Below are 24,263 nucleotides of genomic sequence, written 5' to 3'. Positions count from 1 at the left end.
TTTGGCGTAGAGCTGTTGAGGCATGGACCAGTGATATACAAGTGAAGATTGGGGGACGATTGGACCGTGTCGATTGGACTTACAGCGACATCGTGTTTCATGGCGAGTGGGCTGTCGCCATGGCAACGGCATTTGATGACACCCCATAATATGCTTAGATGCGTTGATGGCTGCATCCTTACCAAACCTGTGAAGTTTTGGGCTGTTTGGAGTATATTCACTGAAGTTATGAGAACCGTGTTTCAAGGCGAGCATTGTGTTGCCATGGCAACGGCATTTGAAGAAATCTCAAAACTGTCCCGAAGATGTCTTCACGGCTGGACTGTTGAAGTCTGCTGCATGTCAGTTGGAGTGATGACATCATCGTGTTCCATGACACAGGTGTTTCTATTTGAGCTAACGAGGTGTGCAGAGATCACAGGTTTCCATTGTTCTGAATGAGAGATAAACCTCTTACATGTGAACGTTTTGTGGAAGAACCGTAACAGATATCTGTGAAATTTCAAAACGTGAAGCATGTCAAGGAAGTTGAGAATCTGAAGTGTAATTTTTGTGTAGTTTCGGGTTAATAATGTGGCCTTTTTGGCAGCTTAACTAAAGGTGTGCGGCTGCTACCGTGAGGAAATATCTGCCTGAAATTACAATGGGCTTCAATGGAGGATTTTTGAACCTTTTTGTCACTTCATGCCCTCAAGAGGCATTTTGTTTAATTATTTTTTGCTTCATTATTTGTCATTTTTCAAGCTACGAGATGTTTTCCTACGTTTGTCATGATAAATTATGTCTCAGGAATGTAAGGTTTGGGAATTTTGGCAGTTTAAAAAAAATATATGAATGTGAATTTCAAGCTGTCCTCCACTCTAGCTGTGACATCACACACTCTAGTTAATGTTAAAATATGAAGAAAGCCTCTGTACCAAGGTCTGAACAATGTTTAATATCTCTAAAAGTAAGAATCAGATTTAAAAGTTGTTTTACACGAATAATCTCAGAAAGATGTGTAACATTTTAAAGTTGGAATGAGGTTTCTGAGTGAAAGTATGAATGAACAGTTAGCAGTTGAAGTCGCATGAAGATTTGTTGAAGTTGAAGAATTTCTCCATTGACTTCAATGGTTAAAAATGTGATGTATTATGGGATGTATCTCTGGAATTATGAAAGTTATGAAGGAGAAAAGTAATAGCAATCGATTCCCGACTGAGCTGAACGTTTTGATGTTTGAACGGAGTTTCTGCGATGTTCAATGCGGGAGGAGAAGCGCGGCAAAATAAGTCGGCGGAATAATAATACAAATTTCGTGTGTAGAAGAACAGTTAATTTCTTCTACACACAACATTTAAACACTAAATTAAATGTGTCCAAGTGTTTGTGTATCTAGGGATCAATTAATCAACAAATGGTTCAGCCTTATCATTGTCTGTCAAAATTACAATGATATTTCCTACTGGTACACTTTACAAACTAGGCTAAAGGGAAGAACTGACACTATTGCTTGTGAATAAGCCATTTCTTACAGCACACGCTTCTTTGTCAAGTTTTATTTTTGCTTTTTTTGGTGATGTGGCAATAACAGCAGCACCCTGAAAGTGATTTGTTAGACCAGCATTCAGACTGTTGAGTAGAAAAAAAGACAGTACAAGGCTACCAGAGAACAACCAACAGACCATTGCTTTTGAATGAGAAAAGCCAAACAATGAATTACTGCATGACAGTTACTTTAAGTACCTAGTTTCAACATACAATACAAGTATACTCAACACAATCTCCTTTCTTATTTTTTAACTAAATCAATCATAATCCAGCAGCTACAGTTATTTGTAGAGAACACATTTTACTATTTGTCATGTACAACTTGTACAATGTTCCACTGTTCCTATTCCATATTTAGACATACTGCAATATTATACATGTTCATGAATCCTGCGTGTATTACTAGTTTTCTTTTGCTTAGCCACTTGTATTACAATTCTTTAAATCTCACATTCTTAGCTTAAAAGTGCTCAGGAGATGCTGAACAAAAAATCGTTAACTTAATGGCCATCAAAGCAACACAGAGATAGCAGTTTCCACCGTACGCTCACAACTTTTAGGTCATAAAGTAGTCCTTTCAATATTAATATTATGCAATATTTTTGTATTCATCAAAAAACAGAAAGAGAAATGACATGCCGAGGTGGCTGACTGATGAATAGTATTGATAAGGGATGCGGCTCTCTGTGTTTTCTGTGTCATCGATAACAATCTCAGATGAAGGACAAAATCAGGGGCATGTAGCAGGAGGAGGTGAAACTCAGGTAAAACAAGTTATTCAATGTCCATTTCAGGTTGCTTTTTCTCTGGTGTTCCCTCCTCCGTGCCTGCAGGTTTGGCTTTGTCTGAGTTGCATGGCTCCTCTGTTCCCTCCTGCCCATTGACCGGCCCGTTCTCTGTCTTCTCCTCTTTGGGAGGCTCCACCTTGGGCTTGGGTTTGGACAGCACGGGGTTGCAGGCTGAATAAAGCTCCTGAACAGGGAAGAAGACAATATTTGTTAGAGGACATGTAGAAATATAGTTTTTTTTTTTACAGAGACCATGATTTACTCGATCAGGTTTTAAACCAAATAACGATATAGTGTACAACCAATTTGACAACTGATGATTTTCCCACTTTTTTTCCAGTCACAACAAAACTCAATAAATAATTACATCTAACGGGAGTGGATTTGATGAAGCTGTGGTAACAACCTCCAGTATTTCTATAATAATAATAATAATAATTTCAATTTATATAGCGCCTTTCACGAAACCCAAGGACGCTTTACAATGGGAAGTAACAAAACAAAAAGTAATAATAAAGATACATAGGCTGAAGAAAACAAAAACAGGAACAGGTTGCTGAGTACTGTATATTAGTTGAGGCCAAAGGCCTGAGTGAACAGATGGTGTTTGAGGTGTTTTTTGAAGGTGTCCAGAGTGTCTGCATTCCTGATTGCACAGGGGAGAGAATTCCAGAGGGTGGGGGCTGCGACACTGAAGGCTCTGTTGCCAAATGTTTTCAGCTTGGAGCGCTGGATGGAGAGCAGCCCTTTGTCAGAGGACCGCAGGTGACGAGGTCTATGGTCTATGGTCATATATCTGTACGTGCCTTTGAATGCACTCTTTTAGTACCTTAATCTTGGCATGGATCTCCCCGAATTTGACGACTGGGTCCAGAGTGAGGTCCTGATTATTCTGCTGGTTCATCTTGCTGCTCATCCAGACCATGGCGTCCTTCACCTGCTTGTCCACCCGAGTCACCTCCAGCTCATCCAGATGGTCGTACAGCTCATCCTGTGAGGAAAAGCACAGATAAATGATTACATCTGTTTGGTGATAGTTCATCAGTAGTCTGACATATAACCATGTGATGTAATAAATAAAGGTTAATCTAATCTAACTAAGCATTCATTTGGTGAGCAGACAAACTTACCTTTGCCTTGTAAGCTTCAACGATCTTCATGTACACCTGTATCTGTCTGCCAAGCTCCTCAAATGCTTTTGGTCTCTCGTTAGCTTCCACGTATCTCTCACAAATTGGCTGGCCCATTTGCTGTGGAAAAGAACATCAGGTTAAGTTAGAAAATCAGCCAGAGGGACAACACAATTAAAAAGTGACATTGTAAAGGAATGTTGAAATATAAATGTCAGCTTTCTATTACAAAATAAATGCAAATTAGCATTTATATCCGGTTTTGAAATAGGTGCACAAGTACCAAAACCTCTTCTCCAAATATCAGTTCATTATTGAATGGTAATATCAACATTTCACGTATAAACATGTGTGCAGTTACACACTGCATGCATGGTTACCTTCAGGTCACCCAGTTTGTCGATGTAAACTTGTTTCTGTTGGTCCTCTCCGTCTTCATACAGCCAGGTCTCTGTATCCTCCAGCTTTAATGAAAATGTGTCACGATCCTACAAGTAAATAAAGACATTTGATTCAATTCCCAATTCACACAATTGAAAGAACAAAACATGAAATGCATGCAGTACATTTGAATTTTAGAAAATATAAATGTTGGTGCTATTTTTGCATCAAGTGTGATTTACTCACAGCTTCGTTCACAAACTTCTCCAGGATGCCGTGCAGTTTATCCCTCATTTCATACACATACTCTTCTACGTAGTTCTTAGCGTCATTCCTCTCCTTCTCCAGCTTATCCTGCATGATCATCTTACCCTGGAAGAGTCACAATAATGGTGTTCTCGATGTAGTCGGCAGAAGAAGAAACAATCAAACAATAACATGCTACTTTGCCCGCTTACTGATATTACATATTATACCTTTTATCACTACAGTCAACACTTTGGTTCAGTTTGAAATCAGGTCGGGCTCTCTAAATGTAAGCTTGTGAAGTGGGAATAACAATTATCACTTTTGTGGGGAAAGAATCCACCTATTTAGAAAACATTAACAAACTCTGTAAAAGGAAAACTTCAATTAGTTTAATAGAATGTTGTCATGATTACGTCATCAGATAAGCATAGCTGTTATATTATAAACATACATTATAAAGTGACTGACAATCATTCCCATTTGTTTGAAATAAAAAGCAAATGAAGATAGGATCTGGGCTGAATGCATGCTGGACATTCCTGGTGATTTTCAGAGCATTACCTCATTCTCCACACACAGATTCAGAACGTCATTGGGCATCTGCCAGTGCAACTTGTTCTCTATGGGCAGCTCCACTGTCTTCGTCTTGACTTTGGGCTTCTTCGCCTGAGGGGGCTGGTTCTTCCCCTGCTTGTCGTCCTCTGTTGTCTGATAAAGGAGAGATGAATTACAATGAATATATTCAACTATAACCTACATAATGTTATATATTTAACATATGCTTGAGGTTAGTGCAATGATGGTGAATCTGAGAAAACATAAAAGGTTATATTATTTTATAAAACATGTGAAGCCTCGAGGGACTTTCAGTCATTTTCCTCTGGTGAGTGACCCCGTACTGGAATCTATCAAGCTCCACCTTAAGGTTTAAACTAATCCTATCAAATCATTTTCTTTGTGCTTGTGTGCCCCAACTAGAGATGATAAAGTCATTTAAATGTGTGCAGGATTACTGTATTCAGACTATATTCCTGTTAATGTGATTATTATTTGTGTTGGATTTGCCAAACGATAGACTTTTGAGGATTGTTAGTACAGTTTTAATGTTTTAGTATTTCATTTTAACTACATTCTTCTCCCCTATATACTTTTTTACTTCTTTGTTTATTTACTCCTTTCTTAATGAAGTGCCAAATACGGTAATAGGGTAAAAGAACGAAGGGAGGATTTTAGAAACAAAAGCAAGGATGACGAGAAGGAAGGAGGGAAATGAAATAAGGAGCAGAGAATCCAAAGAGCCCTAACTCCATGGTGATTGCCTTACAGGTCAGCACAAGTTTACCTCCATCTCTTCAGCTTCTGTTTTTTTATCTTCGCTGTCTCCAGTCGGGAGTTTCTGATCCTCATGGTCCATCTGCATTTTGTTCTGACAAACGGTAACAAAATGGAAGACATAGAACATTCATTATATTTAAAAAAAACATGGCATTATGCTGCTAGTCTTATCCAAACTCGGGCTTCAGACCGATTGAATGCGAGTATCACAAGTCAGCAAACAACTTCACTTCTCACTGAGCCTCTTATATGTAATGCAGAGGTAGTGTAATGTGTGTTCATGACGTTATGCCATCTACTATTGTGTGTCACCCTAGTTGAAGTGACATTCAATCAGAGGAACATTAAAGGGTAAAGTTTGCTCTAAAGAGGTGGAAACCAACCCAAAATAAAAATGATTACAAAGGAGGCCTTAGCAAAAGACAACTTTAAGCCCTTGAAGAGGTCTGGAACTTGTTAAGGCAAGATATCAAAATTCCATAGTGACGGCATTTCTGGCTTATACAACATCGAGGTGTGGCCAGACTGACTGTGTGAACAGGTTGTCTGAGGAGAAACACAAAGGTGTGTGTGCGTTGCTGTCAAAGTACACACCTCCTCTTCATTCACTGTCTGGTCATTCTCCGTCGACTCTTCCCCTTCAGGTACTTTAATGACCTCTACCAGCGAGGCGCTCGACACACTGAACATGCCGTGAATGTTGACCCGAACCTTCACCTTGACCTTTGCACTCTCCCCGGACGCCTGAGGAACCACATTCTTGACCAGGAACTGGCCTGTAGTGCAGAGGAAAGTGTTAAAACGGAAATTAAATTATTCAAATGGAATAGTTAACATGTGATAGCAATCCTTAGGAAGCTATCAAACATCTTGGAAGTAACATTTCTTAATTGTAAGCATAATTTGAATTGCAAAGTAGTTGCAACCACTCAAAGCTAGATGCTTGTACATATCACATTTGAAAATGAACAACCTCCAAGTTAACTATAACTGGCACACTTAGGATTTAAGCTTGCATTTCAAACTATATCATTAACATACAAAATATCTCCAGAAACGACTTTTCAGTTATAATAGCTTTTTTAATCAAATATAGCTTGATGTTGCAGTACCTATAGCGCTGTTGGGGCAGGGCAGCTCCTTTTTGTTGTTGTAGTAACCTTCAAGAGTAAAGGGCTCTTTCCGGAAGAAGGTCAAAACTTTGGAGAAGGGAGCTGCGTGGTTCTTTGGGAAAACCTCACAATCACTGTAAGCACACAGCAGGGTGAAGTCAATTATTCAACAAGAATAAACACAATTTGAGCAAATATTTGACACGGCTTGATACAGCTGAGACATTTTCAAATATCTGGTTAAATTTGATTGCAACTAGCATAGATTTCAGATGGTGGGTGTGTGTGGTGGAAATGAACTACAGTTGGTGTGGCAATATATCCTGCAGGCAGGTGTGTTCTTAAAAGAAAATCCCAAGCAGACTTCCAGCCTTGTCCTAACTGCAGGTTTGGGAAGCTTTTCAAAACTCTCTTCTTATTATAATTTTCAGAGTTTGGGTTGCTTCAGCTGTCAAACTATCAGTGTGTCATCAACTATGGTCTTACAGACATAATATAAAATAACAAACAGTACAACATGTAACTGATGACATCTTGATGACATTCTTAACATTTAAAAGGAATCTAAACATTTAAAAAAACTAACTCCTGAAAGTTTAAACATTGCAACAATAAAGACCTCTTATAAAGCATGATGTCCAAATCAGTATGTGTTATGAACTCTCCTATTCTCTTCAAATGAAACAATATTCAAAGAAAGTATTTGATGTTCTCGGGTGTGACGGAGCTCGTACCTCAGTCCCTCTTCTGCGGCCGAATTCCATTTTAGAGAGATGGAGTAGGGCACCACATCAGTAATGGAGAACTCTCTCACTTTGAATGCTGGTGACAAGATTGCACACTGAGGAGAAAAGGGGGAAAACATTCAAAAAAAATTACTAAAGCACAAACTTCCCTCGTTGAAGTGGCTTAATTACTCTGAGTCAGCAAAAAAAAAAATCAATGTCCAGCCTGAATATTCTACTACCACTTAGAAAGGAAAGCATGATTAATGATTGTAAAGCTGTTACCAACAAATGTCTGGTATTTTGAAGCCTAATAATATATAAAAAACACATTCAATCATAAATCCTGCATTACAGGGGACCTATCATGCAAAATGCACTTTTTGATGTCTTTTATACATGAATATGTTCGAAAAATAAAAACCCCGCTCTCTTTTCCTCCGTACCCAAATCTCTAAAAACTGAGGTACAATGGAGCTGATCCAGATTTGTGTCCGATATGATGCAATATAGGAAATGCGGACCCACGGCACTATCAGAAAGTTGCTATCAGAAACAATGTCCGACTGTTTTGGACGTAATATGGTCTTTGTTTACATTAGCAAGCATCGCTAACACTCAGAGCTAACCTTACTGGAGAGAATATGTGTAAAAAAGCAGGAAATAAAAAAAGGAATTCACCTCGTGGTAAACCCGCAAGAGAAAAAGCATTTGAGCTCCATACCGTTTCAGAAATAACCTTGATGTGGTTTGGAACATGATATGGTATTTAATCCCGGCAGAATTTAACTGTATCTGCCGGGTAATTACATTACATTGCATTTAGCTGACGCTTTTATCCAAAGCGACTTACAATAAGTGCGTTCGACCAACAAAATACAAACTTGAAGAAAACAGAATCATATAAGTACATCAGGTTTCATAGAGCCAAACATTTCAAGTGCTACTCAACTGGCTTTAGATAAGACAGTCCTTTATTAGTATAAAAGTGCTTTGTTAATAGTTCTAATTCTGAGCAGGCATTAGCTCCCCCTCCTCTTCTTTTTGTTTTGTTCAAGCTAAGGACCCAGATCAGCAATTCTCCAACAGGCCTGAAATAGAGGAATATGAGGGATGTCTAAAATGCATGATCTGTTTTGAGCAAAACACATCATACACATGTTTTTTATATATCTGAGACCCATAATATATGCCTAAAAATAGCATAATAGGAGACCTTTAAAAAAAAATCCATGTTTGTCATAATCCACCCACTCTACCATCACAGCTGTCAGTGAGTTAGTCTGCTGCGTGAGTCAACAACACTAAATGCTGGGTCTGGACAGGTGAGCCGTACCTGCAGAGCACAGCCTCTGGCCACGGCTTCATCTGCATTCAGGGTGGTGCTCAGCTCCTTCCCGAAGAATTTGCCGATTCGCTCCTTGATGGCTGGCATTCTGGAGGCACCGCCTACAATCTCCACTGCGTAGATATCTTCCTTTTTCAGCTCTGGATGACAGGAAGCAGAGAAATCAACATTTTATTGAGTCAGTGCTTTACATAGTGATGATTCCTCTGTTTAACAACACTTTGAGTCTTCTTAAAAATTACATCAGGATTTTTCCTTTAAGTTAAATCATTTGGTGAAAGAACATTTTTCAAAAACATTTCCCCTATGTGTTTGTTAATGATGTGTGCTACAACTGCCCAGTATCAACATGCATAGATAAAAGGAAATTAATAAAGGGAGGCTAGCATGATGGCAGTGTACAGAAGGAAAGGCTCTTTACTCAATGTGGGTGTGCACGTGATGACGGGGGTAGTCCAGCTGACATTCAAGTCAGATGTACTTACTGGTTTGTTCCATGACGCTGCGCAGGGGACCCTCTACTTTGGCCAGCAGCCCTGCACACATCTCCTCAAATTGACCTCTGGGGACACATGGTCATAGATTATTAATAGACCGAAATACACGGAGTACCTCTAAAAGTCATTTCTAATTATAGCCATGCATTTTTTTTATTCGTGGTCATGGCAGCCTTATTTAATATTCTGACACTAGTCCATGGAAAAGAAAACTATACAAAATAAATGGAGCTGCCAGGTTGCTTTTTCTGGCCTGGATTGACATCATCAGTATCACATACAACATAAAGATTACCATTTTCTTAAAGCCTCATTTATGATTTTTGTCATACCTATAGTATTACAGTTTTACTTGTCTTAGTTTCTAAAACAAATCTGCATCTCACCTGTTAAGTTTCCCGGAAACGTCGATGTCGTTCATGAAGCACTCGATGTTGAGAGGAAGGTCGGAGGAGTTGGCACTCATCAGCCTCTTGAGCTTCTCACACTCCTGGTAGAGTCGGACCAGCGCCCGGGGCTTGGTCTTTACGTCCAGCTTGTACTTTTTCCCAAACTCCTCGCAAAAGTGGTTGACCAAGATGTTGTCAAAGTTTTTCCCGCCAAGCTCTGGATCAAACGCTGTGGCCAGGATCTGCCAGGTGGAAGATATGGGTTATATATTTAAAGGTATGGTAGGTAATCTAACTACTAGATGAGTATTTCATTCCAGTGTATAGCTGTATGTCTAGGATGGGTCAGGTGATGATAACTCAAAAATGGTGCTTAATATTTGTACTCATTCAATACATACAGTATGTTGGAATAAACAAACAGTACCGGCTTATACGCTATAAAAAATGTACGGGTTCAAAAGTTTGGTACATGAAAGATATCTGAAAGGTTTCATCAATTCAATAAATAGCAGTGACGTTTAATTGTGTTTCTAGTGAATTCTATCCCTTTTCAGGTTGCGCCCTGCTTCAGTTGTAAGATATTCCTATTTAAATGTTCTTTTCTGCTAATGAAATGTTTTAAAATAACAGGTTTCTTCTTTCTTTTTACTTCAGAAAAATAATATGAACATGCGATTAAAAGAAATTACCCAACCTTTGGCCAAACCAGCCAAGAACATAGATCTGTATCATCGTAACCTGTTTTAAAAACATTCTCTCTGTGTGGACACAAATGATTCATTGCTCACCTTCAGCTTTCCCTTGTTGAATGCACAAACGGACACCTGGTAACCCGAGTGGCCCACATCCACAAACAGCACTATCCTGGGCTTCTCCTCTGGAGCTGGCAGGTCCTGCTTGTAGATGCCGTATGCAAGAGTCACTGCAACAAACAGGAAGACTCTGATGTTAGTTTGTGCTCAACTCAAAAGATAAACACAACAAAATGCTGCAAAAGATGTCACTCAATGATGCTTTTGAGTTAGTTTAAAGATCAGCAGTTCAGTTCAAAATGTCACTATAAATGTACATTTGTTATACTTGTCACATATGCTACAATATCTACGGAACCTACTGTAGATGTAATTTCATGGCACAATGTTATTATTTCTCAAATAACCCAATAAGTAGTTAAATTGGGCTCGGATGCTACTTGTCCTGGATAGAGATAATGTACCTGCAGTGGAGTCATTCATTAGTCGAAGACAGTTGAGGCCAGCGATCTGCGCTGCATCCATGACAGACCTTCTCTCTGGGTCAGTGAAATAGCTTGGTACCTGGGAAGAGAAAAGAATGTCGATGACCACCAATAATGAAAATGTAAGGCATTAATGACATGCCAAACATATCCTTTATTCCTTCTGTGTGAATGATCACTTTGATGCATCACAATATGTCTGGATAACGTTGCCCTGTTTGTTTCTCTCTAACTAGAAAGGGCTAATTTGAGCTATTGGCAACAGTAATAATAACATGTAAGTCATCTCTAGGGCTGATGCATACTGTGGACCAGTGAAACCAGTGAGAGTAACGTTACATAACAGATGCTGTTAGTGAGTTCATATAGTGATCACAGCAAGAAACACAACCATCTCGTTCTTTTCCAACAGGGTGCATGAGAGGAAATAAAGCTTTTAGAAAAGCCATCTGGTGAAGTGCTTGGAGCTCAAAATGTCACACAAACATTTGTACATCGAGGAGGCAACTCTCACTGGACATTTTTATAAAACAAACTACTTGAAAATGCAACTAAATGCCATTAATAGCTGTCAAAAAGGAAGGGTGGATATACAATGAACTATAACAGGTAAAGTTAATAAAGTAAACCTCATCAGTCTGAGGTCATATCTTTAAATACACTATGTGCAGTGATCCAACAAGTAACATAACACCTCCTCAGACAGTTGATGCCAAGTAGATAATATATGTTTGGACAAGGCACGAAGAAAAATAATGCACTATACTCTATTCTACAATAAAGTTTTATAGATTTTCAGACACCCTGAAGTGGAGAAAGCACTGCAGGTTTCTCGAGGAATCCTTACCGAGATGACACAGTCCACAACTGGTTTCTTCATTGCACTTTCAGCAGTCTCCTTCAGTTTGGTCAGCAGCATGCCGGTGACCTGCTCGATGCTAAACACTCTTTCCTCCTCCATGTACATCACCTACAGTCAGGGAGAATCAAGTACACTATTAAAGAGACAATGCAGGAATTTGACAATCTTTAAAGGCTGTTTTCTCAAAAGTCAGAAATGTCCACTTCAGTAGCACTAAGATATCCCCAAACTACATTCCTATCTGTATTCTAAAGGTTACTTTAAAGAGGACTTTGTTCATATTTAATTCAGGGATTTGGTTTTTGTGAAGGCCGTCAGAATGATTAAGAGGTGTCCAAAATGTCCTCCGTAAAAACCATTGACTATGAGATAACAATTGTTGAACCTGGTTCTATCTTATGTTCACATTTCTATTCGGTAAATATATGCAATTTAGCACATTTATAATAAGATAATGCAGGGTTTCCCACACATAGACTATACTTGGGCGGGCCGCCCAGGTATATTAACGGCCGCCCAAGTATATTTCGCGACCCATTTAGGTTTTTTTTTTTTTTATTCGTCCGTGACCACGACGCCATCTGTGATCGATTAACTTGTGGACAATGATCCCTCGCTCTACGTCTCCTGTATCCAGTCCCGGACTGGCCATCGGGAGGACCGGGGGGTTCCCCGATGGCCTGGCCTGTTAAGTGGCCTGCCTCACACAGGGTGACTGGCTGTCTGCTTGGGGTGTAACGGTACACGTACCGAAATTATACGGTACGGGCCCTTCGGTTCGATACATGTGTGTACTAAACCAAGGACTGTTTTTGTGGGCAACAACAGCTCGATGCAATCTTCTCTGATTTGTCATTTCTTCTGATGACTCACATTAATAATCTCCACAGGGACACTAAAGCATGCTGGGCTGTGAGTTTGCAGTGTACAAGCCAGGCACTGTCATACGTGTACTTTTCAAGACCTTTGAGAGGGTTTTGAATCTTACACTATCCATCTGATAATAATAATAATAATTTCAATTTATATAGCGCCTTTCACGAAACCCAAGGACGCTTTACAATGGGAAGTAACAAAAAAAAAATATAATAATAATGATACAGATACATAGGCTGAAGAAAACAAAGCAGGAACAGGTTCCTGAGTACTGTATATTAGTTGAGGCCAAAGGCCTGAGTGAACAGATGGTGTTTGAGGTGTTTTTGAAGGTGTCCAGAGAGTCTGAATTCCTGATTGCAGAGGGGAGATAATTCCAGAGGGTGGGGGCTGCGACACTGAAGGCTCTGTTGCCAAATGTTTTCAGCTTGGAGCGCTGGATGGAGAGCAGCCCTTTGTCGGAGGACCGCAGGTGACGAGAGGGGGTGTAGGGCTGAAGGAGGTCAGAGATATATGGAGGGGCTAGGGAGTGGAGAGATTTGTAAGTTAGCAGGAGGAGTTTGTACTGGATGCGTGACTTGACCGGGAGCCAGTGAAGGCGGATGAGGGTAGGGGTGATGTGTTGCCAGGGCTTAGTGCGGGTGAGGAGCCTGGCTGCAGAGTTCTGGACGTACTGGAGCCTGTCCAGGGCTTTGCTGGTGACCCCGAACAGACCTCCATTGCAGTAGTCCAGACGAGGAGATGAAGGTATGAATTAATATTTCTGCAACGGGGTCGGGGAGAGAGGGTCGGAGTCTGTAGATGTTTCGTAGGTGAAGAAAATGCAGTTTTGACAGTTGACCTGATGTGGGAGTTGAAGGTGAGGCTAGAGTCCAGAGTGACGCCCAGTTCTGCGAACCTCAGGGGAAGGGTGGATGGAGCCGCCATCGATGGTGAGAAGCAGATCTCCAACCTTCCGGAGCAGTGTTTTTGGGGCCACAACCATGAGCTCTGTTTTGTTATTGTTGAGTTTAAGTAGATTTTTTTACATCCAGGCTTGGATGTCGCAGAGGCAGTTGACAAGTGACAGTGGGGGTAGCTGGGATGATGGATTGGTACTGATGTATAGTTGGGTGTTGTCGGCATAGGAGTGGAAGTTGAGACCATGTTGGCGGATGATTTCACAGGGGGGAGCATGTAGATGTTAAATAGAAGGGGTCGAGCACCGAACCTTGCGGCACACCTTGGTTGACAGGGGCTGGGGGAGAGCTGGATTTTCCGATGGTCACAAACTGTTGCCTGTTGGAGAGGTAGGAATGGAACCAGGAGAGGGCAAGGTAGAGAGGCCAAGGTAGAGGGATAGGCGGTTGAGTAGGATAGTGTGGGAGACTGTGTCGAATGCGGCGGAGATGTCCAGGAGGATAAGGATGCTGACGAGGCCTGAATTGGCGGCTATGAGGAGGTCATTGGTTATTTTAATAAGGGCCGTCTCTGTGCTGTGGTTGGATCTGAAGCCTGATTGGAAGGGTTCGTAGAGCTCATGGTCGGACATATGATGGTGGAGTTGGGCAGCAGTTCTGCTCTTTCCATGATTTTGCTAAGAAAAGGAAGGTTGGAGATCGGCCGGAAGTTGCTGGGGTCCTCGGGGTCGAGACCAGGTTTTTTGACGATGGGGGTGACAGCTGCTATCTTGAGGACGGCGGGAACCTTGCCTGATTCCAGGGAGGAGTTGATAATTGTAACAATGGTGGAGCTGAGGATGGGTAGGCAAGTTTTGACCAGGGCAGAGGGCATGGGGTCAAGGGAGCAGGTTGTAGCCTTAGCTTTTGAGACAAGTTTGGTAACCTGTGTGGCATCCACTGGTGCAAAGGAGGAGAGACAACATTGAGGCAGGTGTTGAGTTGAGCGAACAGGGACTGGAGGTGGTGTGGCATGTGGATGGGATGGGGCAGAGGCCTGGAGTTCCTGGTGGATGGAGTTGACTTTGTCCTCAAAGAAGTCAAGGAACCTGGTGCAAAGCTCGGGGGCGTCTGCTGGGTTGGGGGGGGGTCAATTGGGCGGAGTAGGCGGTTTATGGTGGAGAAGAGCATACGGGGGTGGTGTTGCTGGTTACCGATGAGTGAGGAGTAGTAGTGTGCCTTAGCTTTTGAGAGAGTGTCCTTATAAGATTTGACATGCTCTCTATACGCCTCCAGATGGACTGTGAGGCCAGATTTTCTGTGGAGCCGCTCCAGTTGGCGGCCAGAGGCTTTCATGGCACGGAGACTGGTGGTGAACCAGGGGGCTGAGTGGGTGAAGGAGACAGTGCGAGTAATGAGGGGGGCAAGTGAGTCGAGACTCAGGGAGAGAGCAGTGTTATACTGGGCTACCAGTCCGTCAACCGAGGTGTCAGGGGGATCGGAGGCCAGGTGGCTAGCTATGAGGCTGGTTATGGCTGGTGCGCTCACTGATTTTAAGCTCCTGTAGGTAATTGTCCGCAGTACAAGCTGTCTGGGGAGGGCGATAGGCACAGTGAACAAGATGGCATGATGGTCGGAGACAGCCAGGTTGAGGCACTGCAGGTGGGATGCAGTTGTGCCAGTGGTACATACCAAAATCCAGGGTGTGGCCTTTGGCATGGGTGGGATCATGGACATGCTGTTCAAAATTGAAGCAGTCCAGAAGTGCCAGGAAGTCAGAGGCAAACGTGCAACAGGGTGAGTCCACATGAATGTTAAAGTCTCCAAGAAGGAGCGTAGATGGGGACATGGAGCAGATTGAGGTGAGTAGCTCAGATAGTTCCGACAGGAAGATGGCAGAGGCTGAGGCTTTGGGGGGGCGATATATAAGAACAGCCTGGAGCTGTGCAGATCCAGATAGAGTGAAGGCAAGACATTCAAGTGAGGTGGTGTTGGGTAGAGGAAGCTCTTTGATCGAGATGTCTGCCCTGTATATTACAGCCAGCCCACCGCCCGACCAGTGGAGCAGGGCTTTTGGAGGTAGACATAGCCAGGAGGTGTGGCTTGTAGGGATGTAACGATACCAAAAACTCACGGTACGATAATATCGCGATAACAAGTCCACGGTACGGTATTTATCGCGATATTGAATAATAAAGGGAAGAAAAACAAATTCAATTTTATTTTTTCAATAAAAACATTTTTTACTCGGAAAATGTTTCTTTATTACATAATAAATCTGATTTCTACAGCATTTTAGTAGGATAGCAGTATTTTAAAGTGTCAAAAACAAAGTGACAGTAACAGACTGGAACAAGAAAACCAGTGTTTTTGTACCTATAGTACTACCAAACAAAGTAGGCATTTTCTTTGTGCCACTGCATCTCACAAATAAACATAAATAAACCCTGCAATAAAATAAATCAAGTTTCACTTTGACAGTTAACAGTTCACGAGCGTGCTCTCTCGTGAACTCTTCAGACCCGACGGGTAATAAGGGATTATGACGGATATTTTACGATCCTGTCTGTCAAAATGACGGACAGCGAAAAAGTCTAAGGCCACCTCAGTGGGACGGAGAGATATGCTTTGGCCATGGGTGACAGCAGTGGGTCAAACTATGCATTGTCTCTCCACCACTTCAAAAACAATACAGTGTTTGCCAAGAAGGTGAGGCTTATTGACAGGGCGAGATATAAATATACTGTTGGTACTTGTCAATGTCTCTAGGTGTGTAAATGTAGCCCTGTAAATACGATGTCCTTTTGTGTTCTGTTGTTTTATGTTCATGTTGTAACCTACTTGCTGCCATGTTGGACAGGTCTCTTTTGAAAAAGAGATCGATGATTTCAATGGGACCACCTGGTTAAATAAAGGTTTAAAACAAAAAAAAAGTGTTTAATTATTTATTTATTTATTTTTTAAATCGCGGTAGATTTAGTCAGTCTCACTACGGTATTGGGACGTTTATTTACCGCAATACCGCGATATTCGGTATATCGTTACATCCCTAGTGGCTTGGTTGAGTAATAGGAAATCCTGTCCAGTTTGCCATGTTTCGGTTAAGCAGAGGAAATGAAGTTTATGATCAGTGATGATGTCATTGATCAGAGGTGCTTTTTTGTTCAGTGATCGAACATTCTGCAGCATGAATGTTGCATTGTTGTTTGTAGTTGTTGAGGCAGAGGGGGTGAATGGGCTGATGATGTCGATACAGCTGAGAGGTCTCAGATTACAGCTATGCACGTAGGGTGTGCTCTGATGACGTCGGCGAAGTGCGACAGACCGCCGGTCTGTCTGTGTGGTGGGGATGTCATGGTCAGAGTAGACAAACTTGCGACGTGCAGCCCTATGCACATAGCGGGGACGGCGAAGGAGTCCAAGTGATTGTATTGTAGTGAGGCAGTTAGGAGTGTTGTGGCAGACAAGATTCCACATTTGCAGAGCGGAGCCTTTCCAGAGAGCCAAGTCAGCAGCACAGAGGAGCAGCGGCTAGCTACGAGCTGCTAAGCAGGGGCTAGGCGGCAGCTAAATTGAGAAGCTAGCAGTGGCTAGCAGTGAAATGCTAACAAGAAATTGGGTAGCAGCTGAGTTGAGGGGACAGACTGGGGATGTGGAGAAGGAAATGGAGCTCCAGAGCTGGCGGCTGAACGGCGGCTAGCAGTGACAGCCGATCGTCAGCTAGCAGTGACAGCTGATCGTCGGAGAATGTGTAAGTGTAATAGGTACACAGTCGATAGATCCAGACAGTTATGGTAGCTTTAGCAGACTATTTGCAGTGGATTTGTGGTTGTTAGAACACAAAAACACGGGAAAAAACAGCACAGAAAACACGATGTTTTGGCTACGAAGTGAAGCGGCGACAAACACGCCAGCGTCCTCACTCACGCAACTCGCGAGTGAGGACTCTGATGGCACCAAAAGAACATTTTGTTTATATTTATGAATTCAGTTAATTGATTGCAAGTTTCCTATATAGTTATTACTTACCTTTATGCCGGTGGATCCAGAGGGCAACTGTGCCAGATCATACACCAGGTTAGACTTGGCTGCCTGGACATAGGGGTCTGAAAACGCCCTGCCATGGAATTGCTTGAAGCCTTGCACTGTGTTCTGACAGTTGCTCACCACCTGGACGTGATAAAGGAGGTTAAAGAAGAGATCATAAATACAAATGAGATATACGTTTCCACTTTTGGGGATTTAATTACAATAAACTCAAATTATGTTATTACAAATGAATTGATCTTACCTGGCTCTTTGCAGCTGCTCCTATAGATCGGTTACGTGGTCCATATGACACAAATGAGCTGGAAGAGAAAAAAAACAGAAATCTTAAAGGTGGGGTAGGTAATTTTGGAGAAACCAGCTTGAGTGCGTTAGAATTTGAAAATACGCAACCGGAAAAAATCTGCCACTTCCTTACAGAGCCCCTCCTCCAACACACACGAACGCGCACATGACCAATGAGGGCACGAGATAAGTTTGTGCACAGATGGACGGCTGACAGGCAGGTAGGCCATCCAGTTACTTTAGCCAGGCCGGCTAAAATGATCGGTCGTGCTTTTTACAGTGCTACGGCTTCCACAGATGATTTTTTTTAATGTATTTATTGTCAAAGCAGGGCTCGACATTATAAATGGCCCGCACTATTTAGACACCCCGGGCCAGCATAATGTACTTTCCACTTGCCCGCTCGGGCCACTAAAAATATTGCTTTAAACAAATAAATGGTCCTGTGGTATTGGTATTTTGACTAGCAATTTAGTTAAATTGTTTTGTTTATTAACGCTACAACATAGCGTTTCGTGAGTCGGTTGTCGTTGTTGGGTGGAAAGCAAACCGCCGTTTGCTGCGGAGCGCAGCGCGATCAGGCTCCCGTGAGCGGCAGCGCACTCCTTCACTACAGAGCATCGTGCCACCTAACCATTCGCCAAAAATGTTTTTAATACCAGCGGTAACCGGCCAAGCGCCGGGCAAAAAACAATCTTTAAATAAAAGAAAGTCACCGGAGGAGTTAAAGGAGAGTGACAGGGAGCATGAGAAGAAGAGGGAGAGAAAGTTTCAGCCAGCTTGATCGATGGAGTTGGCTTCTAGTGGTGCAGTGACGCATCCTAAAACCCTTTTATAATCTATCATTAGATTTAAGATTCGAAAATTATAAAAGTAGGGTAGACATGTGGATATTATCCGGCTGAACAAAACGTGCATTTATCAAACAGGTTTGTTTTCCACAGACCTTATTTCCAACTATTTTCCAAAACCCTGTGGAGAAATCCCATTGCTTTTTTGTCGAGGGAACCAGCAGCTTACTTCCTGGTTTTAGGATGCGTCACTGGCTGCACCTTTCAATATGATGCCAGTATAAACAAGGTCTTTAGTCGGCTCTGTACATCAATGCCGACCTATGCTGACAAGTAAGTGAAGAGTAGAAAATATAAAGGTATTGGCTATAGGGAAATGTCCCAGCAGTTTAGGATAATGAAGGTTCTAATCTAATCTATTACATAGCCATTACATTTCTAACTCCTAATGACAGGAAGGCAGAAAGCGCATTATACAAATAATAATACTCATAATAATAGCAGACATTATTTAGCAATGACTACAATATCATTATTTTAATAAACCAAATATGAACAATTGAGGAAAATGAGGAAGAACTGATGATTCAAATGTTGTAGTACAAGTTGTAATGTAGTTAGTGCATAAATTACTATTGCAACAAATGTGTTAATTTTCTTCATTATTAGTCGATTTGTTTTGGACGAATGCTCCGGGCCAGTGGTTACAATGGTGGGGCCAGTGATAATACAATTCCACCGGCCCGGAGGGCCAGTGGCATTTTACCCTTAATGTCTACCCCTGCAAAGCATTTAATATATTCATTGCTATCGGGATGTTAAGAGCATTCCATGGAATATATTAATATAACAAAAAGTATTTCTGAAATAAATTACATACCCCACCTTTAAGCTACAGCACACATGATATTAAGAGCAAGCAGTGTACGTGCTTTGTATGTTCCAGGTATTTGGGGAAACATCCTCAATCAAGAGGAATGTACTTGCTAGTTCAGTTATTACATGGTCTCATGCCTATACTGAGGCCACCCCACAATAAACTGGACCAACTGTTTCTTATGTCAGCAGTAGCAATGCTATCAGTTTGTTTGGGTTGGCATAATTGTAACATTTTAATATGCATTTTCTTAAGATATTTGCCAACAAACTGTAGCTCATGTGGAACTGAAATATTGTGTCTGCATTTAAGTTTGTTTAGATCCAGCTCTTACAGTTAACAAGGTTATGTATAAACAGTCGGACATAATGTGACCAGTCAACTTGTATCCAAGCGGGATTTGGTCTCAACAGGCTTGTCATCAAAATCTCTTTCAAACACAGATGTCAATGGTGATCGTCAACACACAAATGTAGTTTGTGATGTCAAAAGAAAGTCAACAAGTTTTATGATGTGGTGTTTTTTTTTTTTTTTTTTTTTTTTTTTTTAAAGGTCCCATGTCATGGCCATTTCTACTGATCATATTTCCATTGTTGAGGTCTACTAGAATAGATTTAAATTGTGCAATTTTCCAAAATCACATTGGTTTCTCATACAGCATCTATAGTATGTGTATTCACCAGGTATCCACTCTCTGTCCTAAACGGCTTGTTGGAGCTCCTGCCCCCCCCTCCCTGTGAGCCTAGTGTGCTCTGATTGGTCGGGACGTTGCGAGGCTCGTTGCTGCGAGGAGCGGACAGGTTTCCGGGTCGGCGATACAGCGAGAACAAGCGAAACTCATCCTGAGCACACACAAACACTCACAGCCAAAGTAAAAACAATAAGTGTGGCTTGATATTGAGTTAGAAAAAGGTTTATAACGCTGTGAGAATGGGTCTGCAGAGAGCATTTCTCCGAGATCCCAACTCGTCTATTACCAGCATTCAGGGAGCTCTATGCAAGTCAATGGGGACTCCCTGTTAGTTAGCCAAGGGATCCTGGTGTGTGAGGTGCTCCGCGGATTGGTCCATTTGGGCCAATCCGGTCATTTGTTGTTGATTTGGGTATTCACACGTCACAGAACCCAGGAAGTAAACAATGGAAAATTAGAAATCTCCAAGGAGGCATTTTGGGGCAGCATAGACAGGTATTTTCTGTGTTAGAGTTTTACTCGCTACAGGGTGTACTTTGAGGGTTTGTGACTTTGCAGACCGTTTACATGCATAAAAACCTTCATAACCAGGGGTGCACATAACTTTTTTGCCCTGGTTCTCAAAGGAGCACCTGGAGATGTTGCTTGGTGCTCATCCTTAAAATGAAATAAACCGTAACTTTTGAGGGGGTCTTGACTTTATTTGCCAGACACACGGCACAGAACACACATGCAGAGGCGAACCTCCTCTAGGGGGGGTCCGGGGGGCATGCTCCCCCGGGAAGATTTTTTTTAAATGTTGAAGTTAAAAGCATCAATCTGGTGCACTTTGAGAGCAACATGAAGAGATCTATGGAAACATCTCTCAACACCCAGATGAAACAGAACTGGAAGCAGATTTATTTTTCTTTATGAATATTTTACAAATCACTCTCCTTTCAAACTGTATTCTTCTTTATTAATAACAACTTTTTTTTACTGTCATATAGTATTTTGTACCTGTTTACTTTATTCTCTTATTTTTTTATAACTATAATGATCATATAAATGTGCCTTTACCTCACTGGTTGTAGAAAAAGCTTCTTATATTCGTTAGCATAGCTAGCTAACCAGATGCTAATAACAACAAAGTTATTGACTGTATGATCAGTATGACAGATGAACAGATCGCCACTGGGCTTTCAACTAAAGACACAGCCACGCAAAAACTGCGGCATGTGTACGGCTCCTTATGGGTACTGCAATTTCTGAAGTGCTGGAGCGGCGTTCTGGTGCTCTCCGTCAGAACTGCATCCCTGTCAGTCGAGACATATACCACGTGATGACACGTTAAACTCGTGTTGTGTTCAAGGACCCTGACCTTGGCCAGGAAAAACAGGCACTCGCTTGTTTAATTTTTTTTCTGTCTAGATTTCTTACATTTTTTTCTTTTTTGCGTGATTTTATAAATTACCTCGAGGGCCGTACCAAATTGTCTCGCGGGCCGTATACGGCCCGGAGGCCGGAGGTTCCCCACCCCTGATGTAGGCCTACTACTTCCTCTCTGGTTGAGTCTGCGATTAGCTGCTGGTTTTGGGTCGAAAGTCTCTATTGTGATCTTAGACAAGTGGATGTAATCAAATAAGTATGTGAACATAACCAATAACCTACCATAGCCAAAAACAAATGAATGTAACTTATTTTATTTGTGTTGTTCATTCATATCTTATTTTACCTTAACATTTATTTTATTTTTTTTATCTCCAGTTTTAAAGGATATTTTTGGTTACTGTCCTATAGTATACATTGGAATTATTTCAAACCTGTTTATCCCAATAATTATAAAGGAGTGCCTTGGAAATATGTGTTTACATAAATTGTGATCAAAACGTTTGAGACCCACTGAGATAACTTAGACTAAAGTGAACTATCAAAACACTATGAGTCCTTTACCTCACTGAGCTGTAGTATCAGCCTCTCAGTCTGACTGGAGAGGACTCTCCCTCCACATTATTGTAGAAACATCTTCTTCTTATATCCGTTAAAGTAGCTAGCACGGCACCAGATTCTAATAACAACAGCGCCGGTACCGTGACCCTCCCTCTCTCCCTCGCTCACTCGCATTTTGGCTGTGAGCTGCGGGCGCCAGATAAGCCAACATCCCCCATTTTCATCACTTACAGCGCCCATCGTACAGGGCAAATGAAACGTGTAACCGGGGTGAAAAGGGTGTTACATTTACTTAATTATGAATATTGTTACATCAAGGCCGAAAATTAGGATGAGCACCAACGGTCAAAAATGTTTTTTCCCTCCCAGAGCTGCTCCCCAGATCTGGTGCCCTAGGCGAACATCTATAACGCCAGTGCTAAGTGCCGACCCTGAGTTCATATGCAACTCGCAAATATCTTTCTCTCTCTCTCCTCTCTTCTCCCTTCTCTCTCTCAATTTTGGTACGCAAATACGCCTTTTTTCAAATGACACGGTGCTCTTTTTTTGGCGGAGGTGCGCATGCGCACCTGCGCACCAGTTATGTGCAGCCCTGTTCATAACACACAAGGGGACGGGTAATAACCGGAAAAGCATAACATGGGCCCTTTAAACCATTTGTACTGGTTTGAAGGGTAAAACACAGGGACATAAGCATTAAGCAATGTACTACATTAGGTTAAATGCTTATCAAATGTAATGTTTATGCCACAGCTGTGCAGAGTGCACAGAAAGAGTAAAATCATTAGATCAGTTTAAATAAGATTAAGATAAACCTTGTTCCCCATAGGGATAATGGATTTTATATTCCCCATAAAAATACAGCAAAAATAAACCAAATTAAATCAATGGAAAAAACATTATTTCTGATGAGATAACACGTTTAAGTAAGAACTAATATTGTTGAAGATATAAACAGTCTAATTTACAGCACCTGTACACAGGTCAACACCTTACAAACGACCCCTTGAAAATAATGTTTTTCATTAGGATATTGTAACAACACCAAAGCCATAGTGGGTACAGTGTGCTGTAGCAACCAAATGAGCTGAATTCAAACTATTTATTTATTTTGCAAGTACATATTATAAATGGTATAAGTCAATATCTTTAAGTATACATCATAAAACACTTTAATTTAACTCAAACTTGCTAGAATATTCCAACAAACGGCTGGCTGCTGTCGTCATCGTTGAGAACATAACTGAGAGGCACAGTTTGCCACACGGGACACACCGGTTGGTCGGAGCTTTCGCCTCCAAGACGTGAACAACAGCAATTAGAACGGGGTTAACACCGCCCGCTCTTGTTCACCGGGCAACCAGGGTCTGTTCTCAAACAATATAGTAACGGTAAAAGAGAAAAACTGTATAGTAAGCTTATAGCTAACTAGCTAGCTCGTTAAGGCTCCATTGGTGGTAGGAAGACACGCTGTAAGGATTGTTTTATATGGTTTGCTTTAACGTTAGAATCATTGACAATACTGACTTTCTAATACGGATAGGTAGATTTAAAAGCCAGGGGGATACACGTTTGGCTAGCAAGTCAGTACAAGCAGCATTCACGTGTATTATGACCGGTGAGATACATACAAGCGTTTACAAAATAATAACCCTCTGTCCTTTGTAGCTGTCCTCTAAGAATTCCAATAAATAATACATGTGTTTAAGGTACTTACGGTGTGCATCTGTCACTGTACTCATTAGCGACAGTCTCGATCCCTCCGGCTCGGGCTACAGCTACATAGCAGCTTTGAAAGCCCAAGTCAAATCCCACCACTGACATCTTCTGTGATACGATTGTCCTCTGGCTATAACAACGTTATCTACAGTTCGACCTATGCTAAATAAAACAAACGTTGAGCTCTGACAATATGTTAAAGCAAGGAGAGGTAGTTGTGATGAACTGTTCTTAAGTAAAGCTACTTCTATACATAATCCACACCGCTGTCTATTACCGGTGTCTCTGATCTGGCAGGCTGCAGCAGCAATGTGGTCCAACGGACTTCTCGTCGGAAGTCATCGCGAGATTTGAGTCGTTCTAGATAAATCTAGACCACTCTGGACTTTTCTATAAACATGTGGAGTTTTTCTCTCTGATTTAAAGGTTTCTACAAGCCTGACACACAGTGTAAACAATTAGTGAACAAACCATACCAACACATGTTTTTTTTGGCTTCATTCTATTATTTACCACATTGTTGCTTTATTTTAAATAAAATGATATATTTGATATATTGTAGTTCCTTTGAGTTCATTCTGTTA

At 41.5% G+C, this 24,263-nt stretch overlaps 1 protein-coding gene across 1 annotated transcript; it reads right to left on the bottom strand.

The window, feature by feature from the left end:
- Positions 1-1,522: 1,522 nt before the first annotated feature.
- hspa4a (heat shock protein 4a) lies at positions 1,523-24,005 on the bottom strand. The gene is made up of 19 exons (XM_034206746.1): positions 23,678-24,005; positions 17,632-17,689; positions 17,370-17,510; positions 11,572-11,694; positions 10,704-10,803; positions 10,276-10,409; positions 9,482-9,726; positions 9,084-9,160; positions 8,587-8,738; positions 7,260-7,366; positions 6,526-6,659; positions 6,008-6,189; positions 5,421-5,504; positions 4,640-4,786; positions 4,076-4,201; positions 3,829-3,936; positions 3,449-3,568; positions 3,148-3,309; positions 1,523-2,502 (listed from the first exon to the last, which is right to left on the bottom strand). Exons 1-19 carry the CDS (start codon positions 23,782-23,784, stop codon positions 2,305-2,307), a joined length of 2,505 nt encoding a protein of 834 aa, XP_034062637.1. The 5' UTR covers positions 23,785-24,005; the 3' UTR covers positions 1,523-2,304.
- Between the last annotated feature and the right edge of the window lie 258 nt (positions 24,006-24,263).

The sequence above is a fragment of the Gymnodraco acuticeps genome, unplaced genomic scaffold (assembly GCF_902827175.1).
Source record: "Gymnodraco acuticeps unplaced genomic scaffold, fGymAcu1.1, whole genome shotgun sequence".
NCBI classification, from domain to species: domain Eukaryota; kingdom Metazoa; phylum Chordata; class Actinopteri; order Perciformes; family Bathydraconidae; genus Gymnodraco; species Gymnodraco acuticeps.
The sequence above is the reverse complement of the archived record's forward strand: the minus strand, read 5'-3'. Positions and strand labels throughout refer to the sequence as shown.

Coding starts and splice junctions, on each gene's coding strand:
- hspa4a (XM_034206746.1), bottom strand. CDS start 23,784: ATGTCAGTGGTGGGATTTGACTTGGGCTTTCAAAGCTGCTATGTAGCT. Junction 11,695..17,369: donor CTGGATCCACCGGCATAAAG/GTAAGTAATAAC, acceptor CCCTGACTGTAG/GTGATGTACATGGAGGAGGA. Junction 3,310..3,448: donor TTGAAGCTTACAAGGCAAAG/GTAAGTTTGTCT, acceptor TTTTCCTCACAG/GATGAGCTGTACGACCATCT.